We start from the raw sequence: 23877 nt of genomic DNA on the forward strand, positions 1-23877 counted from the left end.
AGTTGTCTCCTCCTTTAACGCCAACTGGTATTTCTTTAGATTCACCTACCCATATGTTTCAGACTATGAGGCACACTTTCCCCTCCACAAATTTGGGAGGAATAATGGTTGTTAAGGCTGCTGTTGAGTTCTGTTTACATTTACATTGGTGAAATATTATGTTATTTATGCTGTTAAATATTTTACCACATTTTTTGCTTCAAAAATTTCCCCCCCTATTTTCCTCCTCTAAAACCTAGGTGTATCTTATGGTCTGAAAAATACAGTACATATTTCCAAATTCCTTTGTTCATCATCCCCCTTTGGATCTCAGGCCTTATTCTAAGTCACTGTTTTCTTCCTGAAGTTCCTGGACTGAAGGTCAGTAGCTGGAAAGGAGTCCCAAATTTTATTTATCCGAAAATGCATTTCTTTTACTTAATTCTTGAAAGGTAATATTTCTGAGCACACGATTCTAGATTGGCAGTTGTTTTCTCTCAAAGTCTGAAAATACAGTTCCACCGTCTTCATCCTCCCGTTGTTGAGAAGACTGCCGATTAACTCAGCCCTTTCGTAAGTCTCCTTGCACCTACTTCTGGCTGCTTTCAATCACCCGTTCCCATTCTTGTTCTCAGAGTCACCACAGTACACTTAGGTGTGGACTTCCTTGTATTTATCCACCTTGGTGTTCATCGTGCTTCTTACATCAGCAGGTTTGTGTGTTTCATCCATTCTCATTTCTGTGAGCATTGTTTCTTACCTATTCTGCCTATCGTTTTCTTCCGGGGCTATTTTTTTCATATCTTTTTCTTTCTTTATATTTTCCGTCTCCCTTTTCTCTGTGCTGCAATCCTGGCAATTTCTTCTGCCGCGACTCCTGACTGGTCTTCCTGCTCTCTGATTTTCTCTTCTGCCGCGTCTAATCTACTGTTCAGCTCTCTGCTCTACTTGCATTACCGATGGCGACATTTTCCCTTTTTATATTGTGTTGGCTAGGGTTCACACCACTATTTACTCTTTATTCTATTTCTCTAAACATATCACATATAATCATTTTATATTTTGAATCTAATAATTCTAATATCCAAAGCACTTAGGAGCCCAAATCTTGTCTCTGCAGACCCTTCTTATGGTGTTTGTTTCTTTGGAGGTTTACAAGCCCATAGTTAATTGATACTAAACTATGGAAATTCCAAGGGCCAAACTTGGGGATTTTTCTTTTTTTTAAAGATTTTATTTATTTATTTTTAGAGAGGGAAGGGAGGGAGAAAGAGAGAGAGAGAGAGAAACATCAATGTGTAGTTGCTGGGGGCCATGGCCTGCAACCCAGGCATGTGCCCTGACTGGGAATCGAACCTGCGATGCTTTGGTTCACAGCCCGCGTGCAATCCACTGAGCTACGCCAGTCAGGGTGGGATTTTTCCTCTGGAGAGGTTTGGTGTGTTCTGCCAAGGATAGACGGTGTCTGTGACCTAGCTCACTGAGGACTCCGGGTTTATTGAGGGGGCTGGAGGTGCTCAGAGTCAGCCTCCGCCATGTGGGAAGCCAAAAGGTGAGTGAGGGGCCCCATCAAAAGCCCCTTTGACATCACACACACACACACCACATTCTGTTGGTTCTGCCTCACAGCACCCTGTCTGTGAAGTCACGTCTCTGTCCTGAAGCCCCTGCTCCGGGACCTTCCGCCTCTCGTCCAGCGTATTTCAGTAGCCCAACGGCCCCTCTGCCTCCCTTTCCAGCCTGTCCGGTCAGTCCCGCAGCCAGCTGTCTCATGACTCTTCCTAGAGCACAGTTCTGGTGTTTAGAGTGTAAACCCCTTAGGTTTGTATCACTTGTCACCTTTCTGAAAGTAGCTGCCACTAGATGACCTAACTTGCACCTCTCTCTCGGCACTAGTAACTTGTGAAAAACAGCCAATCAGCGTTCCTTTTCAGCGCCTTCAGAGCAAACACGGACTCCCCGGTGCTGTCTTAGCACCGCCTAGTCCTAGCGCCACCCTGCCTTTAAAACAGCACCCCCTGCTGACTCCTTTCGTGCATCCGACAGTCCAACCAACTGCAACGTCGCAAACCTGTCCTTTTCCTTCCTCTCGTTGGTCCCTCTGAGGCGCATGTCCTGCCAACATGGGCGTTACCGTTCCTTCAGGCTGGGTTCAAATGCAGACTCTTTCAAGATACCCTTCCATTTGCTTCCTCAGCTGAACGTGCTCTCCTGTGCGTGAAGCAGCACACACACACACACACAGCACACACACAGGCATGCAGACACACACACACACACACACACACACACACACACACCCTTCCCTCAGGAGCTAGCTGCATTGTAGTTTGTCTCAGGGTTCTTTTTCCTCTTCCCTGATGCTCTCAAAGTGCTTTGGAAGGTCAGGTTCCATTTCACCTTTGTAGCCAGTCCCCTGGCTTACCCATGCCAACCCCACCTTTAATGATTCTTCTATGCAAAGGAGAAATGTATCTATAGGCTCCTTCATCTGCTAAAGGGAGGAGAGTGGGGGAGGCCTCCCGGGGAAGACTGCCTGCCGTGGGCCCGACGGCAGACCCCTGGGGCCCCGAGGGCACCCTACGTGGACCATGGGACTGGACGCGGGTGCTTTCAGTGGACGATCTGAGGGGACTTCATGCTTGAGAGCTAAAAGGCTAAACAGGCTTTCCATTAATTCGTATTTTCCATGGAAAAGAGGGAAAAAGGGCAGAGGTACAATGTTGAACTTAGGGTTCCCTCGGGAACGGATGAGAGACCGGGCGTCTGGCCTCGCCAGGGCCGGGGCGCCAGAGCACAGGTGGGAGGCCGGCAGGGTGGGGCGGGCGCCCTCCGCCTGCCCATGGGCCCTGCTCCCTGAGAAGATTCTGCTTCCTCGCCGACAGGCCTGGCGGGCTCTCCTCTTGGACCAGCTGGAGCGGTCACCTGATTTGGTGGCTCAGCAGTTTCAAGTTTTCCCTGTGATATTTGAAACTTTGCATATTTTCTTTCTTGCCAACAGTTAGAGCAAGACAGTTTGCTTTTAAAAAAATACATTCCAATGACTTTTTCGTGTTAGGCTCTACAAACCAAGCTAACAGTTGCTTAAAGAGAATGCTGCTTCCAGCCTAATTAGCCTTGTTGCAGGGGTAGCTAACTCTTGCAATGCCCAAACTAACCACGTTTTGTTTTTTAATTGTCACTTGAGGACATGCTTGTTGGTTTTAGAAAGAGGGAGGGGAGGGGGAGAGGAAGAGAAACATGGATGTAAGAGAGAAACATTGGTCAGTTGCTTCCCATAGGCACCCCAGCCAGGGATTGCACCCACAACCTAGGCATGTGCCCTGACTGGGAATTGAACGCACAACCTTCTGGTGTGTAGAACGTTGCTCCAATCAACTGAACCACCTGGCTAGGGCAGTGGTGCTTTTTCTAAAGTCAGGAAAACCTAAATGCAAATAAAAAGACCTTAGCCCCAAATGCCTCCCTGCCAATATGTTTGCTGCTAGTTCTACACTGGAGAATGACTCTCCCAGTAGCCTGTCATGCAAAGAGCCACTCAGTCTGCCATCAGAGTGTCAGGGTCTGCCTCCCAGCTCTGCCAGATCCGCACTCCACAAATGTGGGCCAGGCACTCCACAAATGTGAGCCGGGCACACAACCTCTAGTAGAGTAGTGGAAGCCTTATCAGTCACTCACATCTCAGCGGGAAGGAGGTGATCAGATCTTCCTTCGAAGGAATGTTTGATGGGTGGGGGAGGCAGAACGCCAAAGGGCTCAGTGCCCGGGGGAGTGGTATGAGAGGGGACACCACCCAGGAGGAAAGGGGCTGGAGGTCACCACCGACAGACTCTCTTCTTTATTGCCTGCTGCAGGGCTGGTGCTGGTAAGCAGCACGTTGCCACAACCAGGGTCCTGCTGGGCACCAGGGTCCTGCTGGGCTCTAGGATTTCACTGGGCCTTTCTGTGGCTTGCCTGGGGGCAGCCCACTGAGCGAGCTGCCCATGGCAGCGCTGTCAGTGCGCACGGTCGGAGGCCTGTGTGGCCGGTGCGGCCCACTCTGTGCACAGCAGCTCTGTGCCCGGCGCCTCTGGGGTACCCACCCACTGGCGGCGGGGCTCTGCTCTGCACAGGGGGTGGGCGGCCAGGCAAATGCGGCTGGAAGGCAGCCAGACACGTGTTTTTCTAGCATAATGCCTGGGCCAACTCCTAAATGTGCCAACTGCAACTCGAAGGCTGCATGTGTTGAGATCTTGTCCCACCCTGATTTATTGATGCCTCCTCCCCAAACTGGGCCCTTTAGTGCTGCAGCAGCAGAGTGAATGCACCCCAAAATCTGCCTACAGAAGTACGCACACTGTTCAAAACCTTCCGGGGATAAAGAAAATAAGAGCAGAGAGAGGCAATGTTTAGAACAGCCCCCATAAGTAAGCTTCCTGGCCTATTATGACACTCTAGGTTGTGACTGGGGCAGGGGTTACTTCTCCCTCACCTTGACTGTGAGCTCTTTGAGGCAAGAGCTGCCTGAGTCACCTCTGCATCCCCAGATCCTAACACATCCCCTGACACAGAAACAGGTGTTCTCAAACATGTCATGTAAAGGAATAGACAGATGAATGATTTCTCTCGCTATAGCTCCAGCCCTGTGCCCATGGACACATGGCGAACAACGGAACTGGACTGTCTAGTTGTTTCCATGGCAACGCACCCGTCTCATGGCCTGGGCTGTGGGACAGAAAGCCAGGACGCGGGTCTGTGGGTTCTTCCATCATGGCAATTGAAACACTCTCAGTTCGAGCCCTGAACAATTCACGGGCTGGGTTGTGTATCTGACATCTTAATCCTTTAGGTTTCACTGCTTCCCAGTGTATTTGTGCAAAAAGAGCTCGCCTTGGCACTGCCTGCAGTGAAACAAGTCAGAACTTCTGTTCCGAAGGAGCACGTTTCAGGCGATGATGGATTTATGACCTTTTTTTTTTTTTTTAGGAGCACCACTGCTTTCCCACACCTTCCAAGCCCCGAGCAGATGGATGATGTGACGCTGAGGTCTTGTGTAACTGTTTGCTGAGCAGGATCACTCACTGCTGGGATGATAAGGAGGTGCCCCTGAGAGATCTGGCCTGGCCCCTGAGCCATGTGAGACATACTGCGCGGACCCTGGTGCTTTCATTCAAAATCCGAGGTGCCGCGGTGCCCTGGGAATGAACGTGCACTTGGAGTCAGGTGGTTTGCCGTGGACACACAGGCTCAGCAGTCCCTACTGTGGGGTGGACCAGCCACACCACATCTCAGAGCCTGGCTTTTTTTCTCTGTAAAATCAGGTTAGCGCCTCTAAGCGTGTTGTGGGAACCAGGACGAAATAGGTACTGCTCAAGAACAGCTTGTTAAACATTATTTTATTGTATCACTGGCGAGAGGCAATCTCTTTTTTGTCCCATGTCGAGGTGAAGTCTACATGCCTACTTCTATTTTCTTTTTCTTTTCCTTTTCCTCTCTGTTCATGGAATCCTAGAGACTGTTCCTCCAGACCTGTTGTGTCTGAATCAGTGATTTCCCCAGGTACTCCAAGCTCAGTGGCTACTCCTCCTCTTTCACTCCACTTCTAGCAGTCTGTTAAACGTTGTGTGCACATCGCCATGGTGTGTGAGTCTCGTATCACGCCCCGCTGCTGTCATGGCACATAGATATATTCAAACGCGGTGCTTAGAAAGGAATTAAAGAGCCACGAGAGCCCTCTGAAGCTGGAACAAGACTTGACGTCAGATGATGGCATGAGACGTGCACTTTCAAACCTGGGACAGTTTCTCCTGGATGGTCGTTTGCCCTTGGTTTTCATCTATCCACATGACACAGGAGAGTGGCGTTCACACTGGCCCTGCCACACAGAAGTGGCCTGCCAATGCAGACACATAGAGTGCTGGGCTCTCTGAGTGTGTGCTGTTTGAACATCACGAGAAGCAGACACACTGTGTGTGCACCCAGACTGGCAGGCAAAGCTGGAGATGATCTGTAGGCAGGTCAGTAAAGGACCACAGTGAAATAGCCGATGACACCCACTCGGTGTGGTCTGGATAAACAAAATAGAAGCGACAACCAGGAGCTTAAGAAACGATGTGGAGACTTCCGGCCAAGATGGAGGCATAGGATGATACACCGTGCCTCCTCGCACAACCAAAAGAAGGACAACAGCGAATTTCAAAACAAAAATCAACCAGAACTGCCAGAAGATTGAACTGTATGGAAGTCTGACAACCAAGGAGTTAAAGAAGAAACACTCACCCAGACTGGTAGGAGGAGCAGAGATGGGCAGCCAGGAAGAGAGGACTCGTGCCAGGGTGGCAGCTGGAGGACAGGGTGATCCCACATTCACACACAGATAAACCGGGAGGAACAACTGGGCGACGAGACAGACCATACAACCCAGGGCCTCAGTGCAGGGAAATAAAGCCTCAAACCTCTGACTGAAAACACCTGTGGGGGTTGAGGCGGCAGCAGGAGAAACTCCCAGCCTCACAGGAGAGTTCGTTGGAGAGACCCACAGGGTCCTAGAATGTACACAAACTGCCCACCTGTGAATCAGCACCAGAAGGGTCCAATTTGCTTGTGAGTAGTGGGGAAAGTGACTGACAGCCTCCCAAGAGTGGAGTAAGCTCCATTATTCCCTCCCCGACCCCTCCCCCACATATAGCGTCACAATGCAGAGACGTGGCCTGCCCTGCCCTGGTGAACACCTAAGGATCCGCCCCTCACTATGTAACAAGTGCAGTGAGACAAAAAAAAAAAAAAAGGCCCAAATGAAAGAACAAAGTAAAGCTCCAGAAATAATACAACTAAGTGATGAAGAGATAGCCAACCTATCAGGTGCACAGTTCAAAGCACTGGTGATCAGGGTGCTCACAGAATTGGTTGAATTTGGTCGCAAATTAGATGAAAAAATGAAGACTATGCTAAGTGAAATAAAGAAAACTGTACAGGGAACCAACAGTGATGGGAAGGAAACTGAGACTCAAATCAATGGTTTGGAGCAGAAAGAAGAAAGAAACATTCAACCAGAACAGAATGAAGAAGCAAGAATTCAAAAAAATGAGGAAAGGCTTAGGAACCTCCAGGACATGTTTAAACATTCCAACATCTGAATCATAGGGGTGCCAGAAGGAGAAGAGGAAGAGCAACAAATGAAAAAGTTATTGGAACAAATAATAAACTAGAACTTCCCCAATCTGGCAAAGGAAATAGACTTGCAGGAAGTCCAGGAAGCTCAGAGAGTCCCAAAGAAGTTGGACTCAGGGAGGAACACACCAAGGCACATCATAATTACATTAGCCAAGATTAAAATGAAGGAGAGAATCCTAGAAGCAGCAAGAGATAAGGAGACAGTCACCTACAAAGGAGTTCCCATCAGGCTGTCAGCTGATTTCTCAAAAGAGACCTTGCAGGCAAGAAGGGGCTGGAAAGAAGTATTCCAAGTCATGAAAGGCAAGGACCTACATCCCAGATTGTTCTATCCAGCAAAGCTTTCATTTAGAATGGGAGGGCAGATAAAGTGCTTCCCAGATAAGGTCAAGTTAAAGGAGTTCATCATCACTAAGCCCTTATTATATGAAATGTTAGAGGGACTTATCTAAGGAAAAGAAGATAAAAAACATGTACAATAAAATGACAGAAAACTCACAATTATTAACAACCACACCTAAAAAAACAAAACAAAAACAAAAACAAAAACAAACTAAGCAAACAACTAGAACAGGAACAGAACCACAGAAATGGAGATCACATGGAGGGTTAGCAACAGGGGAGTGGGAGGAGGAGAGAGGGGGAAAAGGTACAGGGAATAAGTAGCATAGATGGTAGGTAGAAGATAGACAGGGGGAGGTGAGAATAGTATGGGAAATGTAGAAATTAAAGAACTTATATGTATGACACATGGACATGAACTGAAGGGGAGAATGTGGGTGGGAAGGTGTGTGCAGGGCGGAGGGGAATAAAGGGGGGGGATGGGACAACTGTAATAGCTTAATCAATAAAATATATTAAAAAATTAAAGAACTGTGGAAATAGTAATGTCTATGAGGACAATGATGACAATAGAGTGGACTAAAAATTGACTAGAAGGAAGGAAACTTCAGAAGCCTTATGTTTGCGAGATGGTCATGTTCGAGACGGATGACTGTGACTTTTAGGTCAGATTCCTTTGAACTTGCTTTTAGGACTTTTTAAATGGAATTTGATTATAGTCAAATGTTTAATTAGACCAGAATCCAGACTTGTAAATGTTACCGATGTCAATCCACATCTAATGTCATGGATGGTTCTGGTCTAGACATCAAAACTCTGGAGTTGGGGTAATTTCGCACCTTACGTCGCCCTGAAATGCCCGTGTGAGAACGTCGCTCCAATCTGTAACCTGCTGGGAGGTGAGGGAGGTGAGCGCACACGCACTTCACGGGGAAGGACCGAAACGCCCCTGCAGGAGCCCTCACTGTGAGCTTCTGCAGACCGTGTCCTGTGTTAACTCGATTAAAACAACATTCAAGAGTGAGCTCCTGATATCAGACTCCTGATGGAGAGGGAATGGCCAGGGTAGGAACGGCGTGACTCTGTCTATTGCCAATTCTCCTTCTCTTCCCCCTCCCTGCACCCAGTTAGTCAGATAACCACCTACTGGCACCTTCAGGCTGGGCCCAGGGCCTCACCAGCCCTCACTCCCGCCGTGGCCATCCCTCGGGCCCAGGCGCCCTCTTCACTCAGCTGGGTGGTAACAGCCTGCTCACCGGTCTCCGCGCGCCCCCAGCTCAGCTGCACACACTGTCCTGTCTCTCCTCCTAGCCGAATCCTCCCGTGCCTCCCCCACCCTCTCCGAGGAAAAGCCTGAATCCTTCCAGTGGCCTGGAAGGCCCTAGCCACCCCTTCCCTCAGCTGCCTTCACTTACCTGCTGCCAAGCTTTAATCACTAATGCTTTTGGTCAGCTCCCCCGTGTCTAGGGCGGTGCCGGGGACACACTAGATCCACACTAAGTACCTGCTGAATGAGCGAGTGAGTAGCAGAGAACCTCGAAGTGCCTCCTGGAAGTCACCTGTGCGTGGTGCGGTGATGGCCTCCTTGGGAGGCAGATCGGCAGTACAGGTAGAGCTTGATCCGCACCTTCAGGACGGGAGAGTGTACTGGTCAGGGCTCACTGGTTACATGGGGCAGAAAGCGCCCCCCACCGGAGCCAAGTGGAACTTCGTCTCCAAGAACCGATCTGCAGGAAGCTCGCGGCTGGCGCTGGACGCCACCTGCTCCACCCTTGCTCCCTGCTCAGCGCCTTCCACGTGCTGGCCTCGTTCTCCCCGGGTGGTGCCCCTCAACGCTTCAGCGGGACACCGGGCCCGTGTTGGCTGCTGTGTCAGTTTCCTGTGGCCACTGTCACGACGGCCAGTTTGCGGGTGTGAAACCACAGGAATTTATTCTCTCACAGGTCTGGAGGCCAAAACCTCAACATTAGTTCCACTGGGCGGGCACCGACGTGCTGGCAGGACTGGGCTCCCTCCGCGGGCTCCCTCCGCCGGCTCCAGGGAAGGGCCTCTCGGGCCTCGTCTCCTCCCGCTTCTCGAGGCTGCGGGCCGCCTTGGCTTGTGGCTGCGTCAGTCACTCCCGTCCCTGTCTTCAGAGTATGCCCCATGTCCTCCTCCGCCTCCTTAGAAGGATGCAGGCGACGGCGCTTAGACCCGCCAGAAGATGCAGGGGAATCTCTCCATCTCAGGATTCTTAACCTAATCACATCTGCAAGGACTCTCCCTGCTCCCCCATAGATGGTGACATTCAGGGTTCCAGGGATCAGGACGTGCATCTTTTGGGGGGGCCATACTTTGGCCTGCCACAGCCACCACCCATCCGCACCCATGACTGGGAGAAAGAAGAGGCTTTCTACCAGTTGCAGTTACAAAAGTCCTGACTCGGACCCACTAGTCCCAGGCCACTGGGGATCCTTGAAGCAATTGCTGGGGTGGGGGTGGGGGCGAAGGGTGTTAGGGAGGCACCCTAGGGTCACTTGGTGGGAGTGGGGGGCAGGACTACTATTCTGGAAAGAAGGGCAGGGTGGGGAGGGTGCCGGGCAGCCAAAAGCCATAGTTCCATAAATGGCATGTGGGCACACACAGAAGGGAGGGATGGAAGAAGGCGTGTGTTTGAACACTGACACGCTCTCGAACTCCAAGGGCTGCTCGGGGAGCGTACCAGACAATGGGAGAAGAACCTCACGGGGACCCAGGAGAGGGTTTCCCGGAAAGGAAGGCTGCAGGGCGCTGCCTTCCGGGGATGCTCTTGGGCCAGAGGCACCAGCACCAGCCGGTGCTCACTGGCCTGGGTATGCTGTCGTTTTGTTCCAGAAAAGAGAGGCTGCGTTTCTCTGTTTCATCAGCCTACAGTGTATTTAACGATCTTTTCCTCTCTGCAAAATGATACACATCTGCTCAAGGTTTTTAGGTCGTCAGCCTCAGGCGGGTAAATTTGCGAGGACACGCTGGGCGGATGAGAGCGCTCGGCGCCCAGCCCCCGGGGGACCCGTCTGGCGCAGGCGTCCGGGTCGCCTCCGGGGGCGCTCCAGGCCAGGTGGACGCGCCGGAGGCTTCCAAGGCCGGGAGCCGACCGCTAACGTGTGGGATTCCGGAACAGGGAAGCTCTGGGCAGTGTTAGCATTGTGGGAATCGGAGGAAGCGAGGCCGATCAAGTCCTTGGCCGGGACTCCTCGCCTGCTTAGTTCGGGACGGCTGCCTTTCAACCCAGTGGGTGCGCTCCGCCGCTGAGACAGCGGGAGCCGCAGCGTCTAAGCACAGGAAACCCCTCTCCTGGGTGCGCGGGGTGAGGGGAAGGCCGGCCGGAGTGAGCCGAAGACAAGACCGCCAAGTGCGGATGGACGTGCGGGGGCCTGGCCCCTGTCCCTGACGTTGAGACCAGAGATATTTATTTAAGGGCACATGGGGCATTCGGGGGCTTGGCAGCGACCGGACGCCTGGGGCCATTTTCCGAGCCAGAAAACCAGAGAGGTTAGACGATGGGAGGAACTTTCCCAGCCGCTTTGCCCCACACACCAATCATTTCAGAAACACCAAGCGGGGTTCCGGGGCGATCGGCACCCCGAGCCCGGGCCACGGTCCCAGCCACCCCCGCCACCCCACCTCCCCACCGCCCCGCTGCCGGCAGGGGGCGCCCGCGCGCGACTAAAAGGCGCGGCCGGTGGCTGCCTGCCTCAGTGCAGAGCTCGGCGGCTGGTACGCGGGCAGGGAGAGATTCGCGCGGGGCCGGGGCGCGGAGGGCAGAGCGCAGGGCGCACACACCTACACGGACGGCGGGGACCCGACGGCGGCGCCTCAGCACTCCCGACTCAGGCCCAGCGCCCAGCCCCCCCGCCCAGCCCGCCGCGCACCTCGGGGTCCCGATGGCGCCCGAGGCCAGGGCGCCCCCGCGCGCGCGGCGCCTGCTGCCCTGGGCGGCGCTGCTGCTCCTGGCAGCGCTGCTGCCCGTCGTCTCCTCTGCGGGGGCTCCAGGTACGCGCAGCCCGGGCTGGGCTGCCCGGCTCCCCGCGCCTCCTCACCACTTCTCTGTCCGCCTCCATGCACACCCACCCCGTCTGTCGCTCCGGGGACCGCCGCCCCGCTCTGTGCTGGCTGCGTGTCGTGTCACTAACCTGTGCGTCCTCATCGCTCGCGAGTCAGGGCGCCGAGGGGCGGCCGAGGGCGCGGAGCCTGGGCGCGCAGAGCCCTGCGCGCTGGAGGAGGGAGCAGGGACACCGTCCGTGCCAGGGGAGCTCAGTGCTCTCGGTTTCAACTTTGACGGCGAACGCCGGGGCATCGGGAGACCTGAGCCGTCTAACTTCCTGGGGAGATTCAGGCAACGGTGGGGTCGGGGAGGAAAGCGACTTCTTGGCGCTGCGGCGGGGTGGGGTGCTGCTTTCCTTCACCCGGAATTTCCCCGCGACATCCTTCTTCCCCACCCCAGTTCACCTGCCCCCGAGGCTGGGAGGCCTGCAGGTCGCAGGCAGGCAGGCAGGACTGTTCCAGCAGCGCGTGGGGGGAGAAGGTTGGCACCGTGGCGTCCCAGGAAAGCCTCACGATGTGGAGGCCGCACCTCCCGGTGGGGACTTGGGAGCTGCGAGATGACATTTGTCCTGAGCGGAGGGAGGAGGGAGAGGGAATTGAGATAGTCGTTTGGGGGGAAGCTCACCCTCCCCTCCAAAGCTGGGGCTGGATGTTTTCTTTGGGGGCTGAAAGGCGAGTGGCACTTTTCAGAACATGCCAGCGTGCTGTTGTCAGATTTCTTGTGCCAGACAAGATTGTGGGTTTCTCTCTCCTTTTTTTTTTTTTTTTTTAATCCCCAAGCCTCTGGTGGCCCTGGTTCTCACTTCCTGTGCAGGCATTTTCACACTCAAAACTGTGTGGCTTTTGTTCATGTCATCAGTTTGCAGGAATCCAAGAAGTTGACATTTTTGTCAGTACAGTTCCCTCCCAGATGAGCTATAAAAATTCAGACGCGATTCCAATGGGGGCCATTTTTTTCTGTGTCTCTGTTGCCCTCTCACTACAAGGGGAAGGGGGAAATCAGGGGTCCCATCGCCTTGTGATTCTTTTTGTGGGCGCCCGGGGCACAGTGCCTGCTTCGGGTCACACTGAGTGCGGGGGTGCCACATGCCACTCCCCCTCCCCATCAAAGACAGTGTTCGTCTCAGGTTTCGTTTTCCTCTCTGTTAGCAATCTCTAGGAAAGGCGTCACCCAACATTTTGTATAGTATTTAACAAGAATAAAACTATTTTAAAGCTTTTTGACCTCCCCACCTACAACCCATGGCATATTTTCCCCCTAAATTAAAATTTTCTGAATGTTAAAAGCATTTTTGGTTTAGAAGACGGACTGGAATAGAACCCATGGGCCAGACTGGCTTCATGACGGTTGCCACTTCACTCCTGTTAGCTTCCCCCGCCACCTGCCTCGGGTTCCCCGCGAGCGTGTGGGAGGTCGGGTTTGCCTGCGGCACCTCGTCCGGCCTGCGGCGCTGCGCTGCGCTCCTGCGCCGCGAAATGCTGGCGCTGCAACTCCGCCGGCGCCTCTCTCTAGTCTGTGGCCCGGGTGGAATGATGGCCGAACTAGAAACGGACAAAGGAGGACCCGCACATTTCGAAATGGGTATTTACTGCACTTAAGTGAAATAGCAGGGGGGAGACACAGACGGGACCTGCAGAAGCTGCGACGCAGATCGTGGGGCACACGGTTTGTTTCGTCTGCTCCTCCAGAAGGCTTCCCGTCTGTGCTCCGGGTCTGACAGCCAGGCCGGGGCAGCCTCTCCGGCTGCAGTTCCGCCTGCGCCCAGCAGGCGGCCGGAGTCAGGCCCACCCCTGCCGCCCACACCCTTGGGGCCAGAATCCCGGTAAGGAAACCAACCACAGAGAGCCACATGAACAGTGGCAGATCAACACAGCTCAGAGGGGTTTTCCTTAAAATACAGGTGATTTGCAGGGCATAGTGGAGATCTAAATAAACCCTTCAACTCGGTCAGTTAAAACATGAAACAAAATAAGCAAGTGACCCCCCCCACCCCCCATGATGGAGACATGTTTCTGAAAACACTGGAGCAAGAGAAAGGGCAGCTTCCTTTCAGTGTAGCAACCCCTCAGAACCCCCTGTGGCCCAGCCCGCCTCCAGCCCTGCCGTGTGTCCCTCCTACTGCTCGTCTCTTTGAGAGCAGGGCATGAACATGCCTCGCCCTGTGCTGTGGGTGTTGGAGCCCACCCAGACGAAAGCACGATTCGATCCCTCAGCTGAGCATACAGCTCATTACTGTGGCAGGAGACGCGGTCACAGAATGGCAGAGACGATTCATGTCCCTGGAAAGATACCACCAGGCAGTTGCAGGGCATTGTCAGGATGGCTCCGTTTCCCATTGCTGCTGTAACACGTTACCACGAGCTGAGTGGCTTGAAGCCAAACAAATGTATTATCTTAGAGTCCAGGAGGTCAGAGATTGAAACGGGGCTCAGTGGGCTGCCATTGGGGCTGGGTTCCTTCTGCAGGCTCCAGGGGAGAATCCAGCCTCACCCCTTCCTGCTTCTAGAGGGGCCCGGGTTCCCTGGCTCATGGCCCCTATCAGGGATCCTCCACCTCTGTGCACCTGTCACCTTCTCCGACTCCGACCTTCCTGTCTGCTCTTGTCACGGACGGGGACCCTTGTGATTACACTGGACCCACGGGGCAATCTCCCCGTCTCCGGACCCTTAATGTAATCACAGCTGCAAAGCCCCTTGTGCCACGGGAGGTCACATACTCACAGGTCACAGAGATTAGGACCTGCACGTCTTGGGGGTTCACTGTTCTGCAGGGTGAGGGTGGGTTTCAGGGGGAAGCCCCATCTCGCTTTGCTGGTCAGGGACCAGACTTCTTTTCACTGTTCCTTGTGGAATTGGGGGTTTCTTGAATTACAATTAAACCTCTTTTCAGGAGCTTTTATGTCAGTTAGAGCATATAGAGATGAGTGTTTCAAAGTGTCAAAATCAAGGAGGTAGAAGAATATATATGTTTCCACCTGTTAATCTATAGATGGTTTTGTTTGGGTAGATCAGAAACCGAAGCCTTGGATTCCTTTGAGGAGAACTGGGTAGCTGGGGGCGGGGGAGGGGAAGGCAAATAGTTTCATTATTTCTCTTATCAGTTTGGTAGCCAGACGCTGGGGCGTTTGGAATGAGGGAGGTATCCGTTATACGTATGAGCAAATACCCTCTTTTCCTTCCTTCGAGAGGTTCTCCTTGTCTTAGAAAGAGCATGAATTAATTCAACTTTGGGGAATTATGTTACTACTATCTAATGAAGAAGAATTCTCCAGCATGGGCCAGATGGTTAAGATTTAGAAACTGTGACTATGGGATGTTTGTGGCGCTGAGTATTAGGTGATGTCATGTGGAGGACAGATTTTTCTCCCAGATTTTCTCCGGGCCTTCTTTTTCCGCTCTGACCCCGGCTGGCGACGGTGCTTGCACCCCGCGGCCCTTAGAGGGCGCTCCTGGCCTTCCGGCGGCGCTGCCAGGGCGCGCGGACCCCTGGAGCTAAGAGAATTAGGACACTCGCTCACTTATCTGCTTTGGTTTTCCCTTACCGTTTGTCTTTTTTTTTTTCTTCCCCAACTTTGCTACTTGTTAGTAATTTTTAACTGCTCGCTGGTGAGAAAGAATCCGAAGCCTAAACCTAAAGCTGGGTCAGCAGCCCTGTAGCAGGTCCTGCCAAAGCCGCAGCAGCTGGGGGACCCTGCAGGGACACGGGACGGTGGGGGCGGGGGGCATCTGCCTCCTGAGCACCGGTTGTCAGTGCTGAGTGAGTCTGAGCAATCGGTCTAAGTCCCCCACCCCCACCCCCTTCAGTGGACTTTGTGTCACGGAGAGGGAGGCTAACTCGAAGGCAGGTTTGTGAGCGCAACGGAATCCCCGGGGAGCTGTTCCTGTCGCTGCCTCATTTCCCTACTGGGGCCCCTGTGTGCGCGGAAAGTGATTAAATTATAACGCCATCATGATCTACAAAGTGCCAGCCACTTAATTCTGTCTTTATTTTTACGAGTTCTCAGGTGTGCCTTTTAATTTCTTGTTAATAACAGCCAGCAGTTGGAAGTGCCACCGCGCTTTCCATTTCCCTGCATGTCACTCACCGAATTTTCACGGCAACCTTGTGAAGCCGGTAGTGTCCTCGGTCGGGAGGGGCTGTGGCCGGGGCGGGGGGGTTGTCAGTCATCCGGCGTGTGGCAGCCTCAGGATTTGGACCCCAGTGTCTTGAACCCAAACCCCATGCTCCTCCTGCAGACGCTCCTGGCTCTGGTTGGCCACCATTTGTTTGGGTGTGGCCTGTCTTTCCCGGCTTTTCCTTCTTTAGGGTGGGGCGCGGGGCACCGCCGCCTCTGATTTGCTCGGGATGCGCTTCTACTGCGCATGCCCCTCCCGTGGCCGCTGGCTGCAGAGCACCGCTGTATCCCACCCAGAAGCGTGTCCATCTCAAGGAGGGCTTCACCTCGGGTGACGTAGCCGTCCACCCTACTCCCTGTTATACGGTACAGTTGGGATTTGGATATAAGTAAGATCCGCGCTGGGGCAAGTGCCCTTTGCTTAGTGGGTGCAGGGACAATGGGCCCTTGGACAGTGCCCGGGGCGCAGCTCCTGACCGCAGCCGGTCAACATCTCGTACAGTGATTCCCGGTGATTGTTTGATCCCGTCATGGAATTCCCAACTCCGGGCGTGCCAGCCTTGCATTTGAACCAGAAGGGTCCCCGAATTCAAGCCGTTTGTGGCAGACCACCTAAATCAGGGGCAGGGGGTGGGGGAGGGGACGCAGACAGAGTGGCACCTGTGAGGACAGTCCCAGGCTGGGGTGGGGGAGGGTCAGGCGGGAAGGTCCGGGACAGCCATGCTTGGACTGGACTTTGACCGTGGAAGACAAGGAAGGACGTTTCAGGGGAAGGCACAGACCATGCCGCGAGCCCAGCAGCCAGGAGCTGCTGGATGTGTTTGAGGACACCCGTGTGTTCCGGGTGGCCCCTGCAGAGTGGCCCCCTCGGGTGGCAGTGACATTTGGGGTTAGGGGGTCAGCAGCAGCCAGCACAGGAAGCTCCTGGAGTTTGACCACAATCCAAAGCAGCCGTGGCCACAGAAGGAGTGTCCACAGTGTGGCGCACCACGGCGTCGGGGGAAGGCGGGGGCCACGGAGCGGAGGGCGACGCTGGCGTCAGGGGGGGGGGCGGCGGGGCAGATGACGCCTCCGGTCCTTGCGCTTGGGACTTCTCTTCTATCTGCTTACTCATCTGGGGTCAGCGGGTTCTTCGTTACAATGTAGACCACGCTGTCTTCACCTTCAGTCCTGTCTGAGATGGCTCCTATGTTCTAGCAAAGTCCCATTTTGGAATGGGTTCCAGGGTGCTGGGTCTCACACGCTCGCACGTGGGCAGACTGGCAGACTTCGGGGCTCAAGAGCACAGAAAGGTTCCAAGACTTCCGGGCCTGTGGACAGAATTCAGTGTGGTTTCTAAGGGGAAAATTACTCCGTGTGAGTAATTTTAGGAGTCACTGAAACTCCAAATGGTAAGTCACTTGGATTAAGGAGGAAATCAGTGGATATAATTTATGTAGATTTTTGGTCTAGATAGTGACGGCCCACCTGGAAGCACAGCTAAAAATTTGACTCAGGTTCAGAAGCCATTTCGTCACGGACAGATGTCATCATGGACAGATGATTGAGCCCGCAGACCAGGCCGGGGTGAGCTGTGCTGCTCTTGGAGGAAGGTGGGCAGTGAGTCCCCTGTGGGCCTGGACTGGTCGGCATCCTAGTCCACAGCGTGACCAGGCCCGTGTCCATGGCTCCTAGTCTGAGATGATGCCAAACTGGCCTGGAGAGGAATCCCACCGACAGTCACCTGTGGCCAGCACCCCAGGGCCTGGCGGGGTGAAGAGGCCAGAGACCCCGAACGGTCAGGGGTAGCCTTCCAGGAGCGCGGCAGAAGCGACCTCCTCTAGGTGAGGCGTGGGCAGCGGGGCAGGCGGGCCCCTGTGAGCTGCATTCTGAAGGACCGGGCCGGGGCTGCCGGTGACAATGGGCAGGTCCTCTGGGGTGACAGAGGGGAAGCCGCCCCGTGGCACGGTTTTGTGTGGGCACCACCGCCGCATCCTCACGTGTTTTATGAAGTGCGTTCAGCCTGTCCCGCCGGCAACATGCAGCTGAGGGTCGTCCACTGACGCCCCCACGCAGAGGGGGGACGCAGGTGCGTGCCTTTCACAGAAGCTGGTGGTTTGCTGTGTTAGCTGCGGTTCGGTGGCCAAGCATGCTTGAAGGGACGGCTCATCAGGTGTCCCCTGGGGCGGGTTTGTTTCTCCCAGGCACAGGGTCGGGGCTTTAAACGTCCTCAAAGGTGTCAAAGACTATTTTAAAAATGGTTTGAAATGTTTTTATTTTGAAATGGCTGAAGACTCACATGCAGTTGTAAGACACAGAGCAGAGATCCCACGTGCCTTCCACGGGCTCCTCCCCGAGCCAACACAGTCCCCAGCGGTGGTGCGGTGCGAAGTACCGCATTTCGCACCACCAGGAAGCGGACGCTGGTGCAGCCCAGCCTGCGTGTGTGTGTGTGTGTGTGTGTGTTTCTGTGCAACTTTGTCCTGGGTGCGGATGGTGTGGCCACACAGTCAAGACACCAGCTTCCAGCAGAGGGTCCCTCGTTAGTTCCTCTTCCAACCACACCCCCTCCCCTTCCTCTCCTCCGAGACCCTGGGCGCTGGTGACCCTGCTCTCCATCTCTGTGGTTTCATCACTTCACGGAGGTCATGTAACTATAACTGCACAATATGTAACCTTTTGAGATCGGTGAGAGCCTATTTTTAAGGAGTGTTTCTTTTTGCCCCCTCTGCCGGAGGTCAGGACAGTTGGTTGGCACGTCATTTTGTACGCACCGGGGTCTCCTGGCTCAGGATTCGGCGCAGCAGGGAAACCCTGGTCCTGCCCAGGTCCGAGCCCCCTCACCTGGGTGATGGCAGGGCCCTCCTCACCGGTCTCCCTGCCTCTGCCCTCTCCCCTCCACTCTGTTCTCACACCAGAAGCCGCGGGGACTCTCCTCATGCACGAAGTCACAGAACCTTCCAGATGCTCCCCATCTCTCTCAGATACAAACGGAATTTCCAGGGCTGCCCGCGGTCGTCTTTGGCACCACTCTCAGCTCCAGCCCCCGGCCTTCTGGCTGGCTCCCTAATGTGCCAGTGTCTTCCAGCCCCAGGGCCTTTGCACTCGCTGCTCCCCTTGCCTGAGCCAGTTTCCTTAAGCCTCTGTATGTGCCGGCCCTCGCTGTCTTTGGGTGCTGTGTGCGACATCATCTCCTCATTTAACGGTGTCCTCTGACACCTACCCCCGGCTCTTCTTATTCGGGCTTCATGGATCACCCCTGAGGGTCCAGTTGCACTTGACCACCGCCACCTTCCCCCACTGGGATGGAACTTCCGGGAGGGCAGGACATTCTGTGGGTTCTGTCCACTGAAGTCTCCTCGGTGCCCACAGAGCTCCCTGCAAACAGCGTCCCCGAGGGATGCCCGGATGCACCTTCTTTGGCACTCATTCCGTGGGATGGGCACGAAACATATTTATGTAGGTGGGCGTGACGCCAGCAGGCTGTGTGGGGGTGACGAGTGTGGGACGGTCCCCCGCATCCCTGTCACCCTGGCCCCGTGGGGTGAGCACGTGAGTTGTGCAGGGCGCTGGCTGCAGCTGGAGGTCCCGTCTGCAGTGGGAGTGAAGGATTGTGTTTACGCGGGTCACGAGTGTCCTGAGGCCGCCATAAGCGAGGACTGCAGGCCGGGTGGTTTGAGACAGCAGGCATGCACTCACTAGCCTGTAATTATGGAGGTCGGAAACATGAAATCTGTGTGGCCGGCTCACGTTCTCCCTGAAGGCTCTGGAGAAGAAGCCTCCCCGGTCTCTTCTCGGCTTCTTGCCGAGGCTGCCAGCAACTCTGCATGTTCCCCAGTCTTGGACGCGTCCCTCTGGTCTGAGCGTTCTCCTCGAGTCTTCCTTAAGGGTCCCGGTCGTACCGGGTTAAGGCCAACCCCAATCAAGCACGATGTTACTTCACTTGGTTACACCTGCAAAAATCCTGTTTCCAAACCCCATTCCCGGGTCCTGGGCAGCCTATCTTTCGGGGGGCGGACACAATGCAACCCACAACCTACGGTATGCTGACCGACACAATTCCTCTTGAGTAGGTGAAAGAATTCACGCAGCTTCCAGCACTGGGCCCCAGCTGAGCTGTGGGAGGACGTGAGTCACTGGGTGTATTGTGTGTGCCGCACTGTCGCCGCGGAGTGCCCAAGTCCTACGCACATGCCGTGGGCTTCACTCACAGCTCAAGCCTGGCTAGAGCCTTCATTCATGAAGGAAGTAATTAAGTAATTAGCCCAGAGCTTCTGTGGGCCAGCAACTGGGCTGCTAGGCTCTGAGGCACAGGGCACGAACATTTAATAATAGAGGAGCCGGGACCAGTGTGGCGAGAAATAGTGGCTTTGACCGTGGTCAGTGTAGCAGCATGGGTCCTCTGGTACTTCTGTTGTAATGAGCTTCTCCCGGCCAGTCACCGTGCTCAGCTCTGAACGCTTTCACACCGACGTGCAGAGAAGGATAACAGCAGCAAGAGAATTTGCACGATGCGTCTGAGGGCTTTGCTTGGAGGGCACACTTGCATGTTGACTCAGTCTACATTTTTTTTCCTTTTCAGTAAAACGTTTTTCTTCTATATAGATTTAATTTTTTATTTTTAAAGGTTTTATTTATTTATATTTTGACAGAGGGGAAGGAAGAAAGAGAGGGAGAGAAACATCCATGTGTGGTTGCCTCTCATGCGCCCCCTACTGGGGACCTGGCCCGCAACCCAGGCATGTGCCCTGACTGGGAATTGAACCTGTGACCCTTTGGTTTGCAGGCCGTTGCTCAATCCACTGAGCCACACCAGCCAGGGCCAATTTTATTTTTTTGGTGCGACTCCTCTGTGATGAGATGAGGCAGCCTTGTTTTCCCACCGAACGTCTGCGCTCCTGAACATTCTTACGTCGTGGGAAGCTGCCACGTTCTCTTCTGCTCTAACAGATGTCCTGGCCCTGCTCGGGTTGAAAGATTATTTTCTGCCCCACCCAACAATTTCCTTCCATCACTTGCTGATTGATGGTAGAATTCAAGCATCTTCTTGTGGTTATTGACTCTCAGAGTCCGAGCAGACCACAGCCAAAGGGAAGAGAAAGGAGGGGCAGGGAAAACAAAGCTCTTCGACTTCCCTGAGACCCGAGCTGACCTCTGTCACGGCTACGTCTGTCGTGAGTCTGCTGGGACTCTCACGCCTGGGCGGGAAGGGTCCAGGCGGCGGGACGCGGCTGCTGTCTGAGCAGATGGCTGTGTGTCTCTCTTACAGCACGTGGGGGCTTTGACTGGGGGTCTCTGGGGCGAGTCCACGAAGTCTGCTGATGCTCTGAGAGTGGGATAAATTTTCACAACCGGAAGCAAGTCGGAGCATTGGGGTGGGGGGGCAGACTGGGCCAGGGGCACGGAGAGGGCTGGAGTGAGCGTTCTTTTCGAGTTCGAGCTGAGGACAGCAGTGCTCCTCCTAGAACCCCGCCAGGGCCATGCTTTCGGGTCAGCCGAGCTGGAGGGGGACTGCCCTTCCCACTCCCCACCCCCCACCGCCATTGGTCCCGATAATGTCTCCTGCTGTAGCGCTCAGCTGGTAGCGCCGATACCCTCCCTCTTCTTGGCCTGTGCCCACAGACTGCTTCCCTCATGGAGGGAAGACTGGCGGCCATTGCCTTCCCGCTGTGTCTGTGATGACCTGGCTTGTGCTAGTAGCTCTGTGACACCCACGTGGGTGACACATTCATAGATGTTTACCTTCCAGGGCAAGTCACCGAACTCTCTAAGACGCCGAGTGCCCACTTCTAGAACACCCAGCAGAGGACTCAGGGTCGGGGATTCCACAGCTAATTGTCGCAGTAAGGGGGAACTCCTTTCAGCCACCTCTGGACCCCCAGCGCCCAGTGCAGAGGCTGACATACAGTAGGGACTCAGTAATATCTGTTGCAAAGTAAACCAAGTGGCTGGCACTCAGTAGGTCACAACACGTGCCCAGTCTTCTCCTTTACTTCTCTATTTTTTTTTTATTACACGTGGCCCTGCTGCAAAACAAACTCTTGGCTACATTAGGTGTGTTGTGCATTCTTCCTCTTCATTAATGGATTATTTTCCTGTGCCCGTTCATAGGCACGCAGTGATTTCCTGAAACATTTAAGAAGGCGGTATTTGTCAGGCATCTGAGCTGTCACGGGGTCCCTGGGGTGGCTGGCTTTCGGTCTTGTCTCCTTCATTTACGCCGTCTCCTACCGACCTCGCCACGACACTTGCTTGGCCCGCCTCCTAAGGGTATTTTTCCGGGAGCTTTCTGAGTAAGACGGGTGGTGTTTTTCGCGACAGTAATGCCCGGGTGTTTAACATAGTTAGACAATGACTTTCACATTCTGGGCAGAGGAATGAATTTTGCAGGGAGTTTTGTGGCAGGCGTGTCAAGCAGTTTATAAGTAGGCTGAGTCGAGGCTGGACCGGCAAACAATGTGCCCTTAAGCAGCTATTTCTCAGTTGCGAATTGAATCTGAAGAATGTGCAAAAGGCCTCCACAAAAACCTGGAAAGTTCGGGGCCCTGGCAGGGTCTCTGACGGGCTCGACAGCAGACAGGAGCCCTGTGTCCCCTTCGTGTCATCGGCATTTTCTCTTTAGGTCCCGTGTTTCCTTATTGTTGTTACACATAGCTGTGTCTGTGGAGTTCCTCCAAGTTCATTTCCCTAAACCATTCCGGGAAGCCCATGGCCTAGAGGGGAAACATTCTTGTTTCCCCCCCCGCCCCCCCACTGGAACGGTAGCTTTTGCTTACATTGGTTCCTGAAGAAAACGGTCAACAGCTTAAAACCTTAAATCCTAGTGATCGAATTCTGCCGGCTGTGCTGGGGACCTTTGCTCTCCTTCCCGGCTTCATCCTTGTCTGGGCAGATGTGCAGCCCCAAGTCCACGGCTTCCGGCAAAGACAGCACTGACATTGTCAAAACTAAGCCCCCCCCAATCAGGGGGGATCGCTTAAGAAGAACACACGGGAAGAAATTAAAGTTAAAACAAAGCAGCTCCCACGTACGGGTCCGGAAATGACGACACCAGGCAGAGATGGGCTGTGCTGCTGAGAACGCGGTATCTGAACGCCAGTGGTGACGTCTGGAAGGGAATTGCTTCTCTCCCCAATAAACCTGGGGGCAGGGACCCAGGCACCCAGGGCCTTTCCATGTTCCGCTCCCCCATCCAAGGCCTGGCCGTCATTCTCAGGCTGGTCACCTCCTGTCCCGAGACGACTGCGGCATCTCTAGGTGTCGTGCTGACACCCCAGAGGGGGAAATGGAGAAGATGCAAAAGGCCAAAAGCACAGGACCGCAGATCCTGACCCCTTTATAAAGTGCCTTCCTGGCAGTGGCAAGAGCACACCCCTCGGAGTGCTTTTTAGGTGTAAAGACTCCAAAGACCTGGGTGTCGGTGTCATGTTCTGTACTGTCATCGCAGAGAACCACACCGAGTGTGCACAAGTGTGACTGGGCCCACGCACACTGGGAAAGGTCAGGAGAGGAGCCGGCCCGTTATTTACACACTCAGCCTGCGTCTGCTCCGCCCAGCCTTCCCTCCGGGTGGGAAAGGCCACCGACCATCTGGGAAGTGCACTAGTATCACTTTCATCTCACAAGGCTGCAGAACAACCTCTACCTACTTTCTCTGTTCTTTTTTTTTTTTGGATGGAAGGGTCATCATTATCTGGCGCATACCATCCCAACATCCATTTGAAACATTGTTTAAAACTCCATCCTTTCCGTGTTTTGCCCACATGTTGCCAACCGTCCGGATGTTTCTGCGTTTTGGAAGATTCCTGGGCTACCTGGCGTCTGTCTCAGGGGCAATAGCTGAGTTCTCCCACCTTTCCTGGGAATCGTCGTCTCAAAGCCGCGTGTCACGCCGATCCCTGTCCCCAAGCGATGCTGCAGCAGGGTTAGTGCGCGCTAACCCCTTTCTGGCTCGTCGTCGTCTCACCGGGAGCTGTGTTTTCTTCATCTCGGGGTCTGCGGAGTATTTGGCGGTGCCCCGTGGAAAGTCAAACTCAAGTTTCAAACAAAGAGGGAGCGGGCAGACTCACATAAACACGAGCGTTTGTTGCACTAGAGAGCAATCCTCGCTCTACTTAAGAAATAATTTTTGCATTTTTGGGGTTTCCAGGGTCTAGCTTATTTCCAAAGCCGTTACCATTCCTTTGGGGGTTTTCTCCTCGCCCCGGGCTGTCCTCTCCCTCTTCCCGTGCCGGCTGCCAGGCTGGGC

The 23877-nt window shown here is 54.2% G+C and overlaps 1 protein-coding gene across 2 annotated transcripts in view; it reads left to right on the forward strand.

The window, feature by feature from the left end:
- Positions 1-11150: 11150 nt before the first annotated feature.
- Positions 11151-23877, forward strand: part of FNDC1 (fibronectin type III domain containing 1) — a 75766-nt gene continuing 63039 nt past the window's right edge. The window contains exon 1 of one of the 2 annotated variants that reach the window (XM_028510260.2): positions 11151-11484. In XM_028510260.2, the coding sequence (XP_028366061.1) occupies positions 11376-11484 (109 nt within the window). In that variant the 5' untranslated portion in view covers positions 11151-11375. The remainder of the gene's footprint in view (positions 11485-23877) is intronic. The other variant, XM_036024950.1, reaches the window with a different exon arrangement.

The sequence above is a fragment of the Phyllostomus discolor genome, chromosome 4 (assembly GCF_004126475.2).
Source record: "Phyllostomus discolor isolate MPI-MPIP mPhyDis1 chromosome 4, mPhyDis1.pri.v3, whole genome shotgun sequence".
Taxonomy (NCBI): Eukaryota; Metazoa; Chordata; class Mammalia; order Chiroptera; family Phyllostomidae; genus Phyllostomus; species Phyllostomus discolor.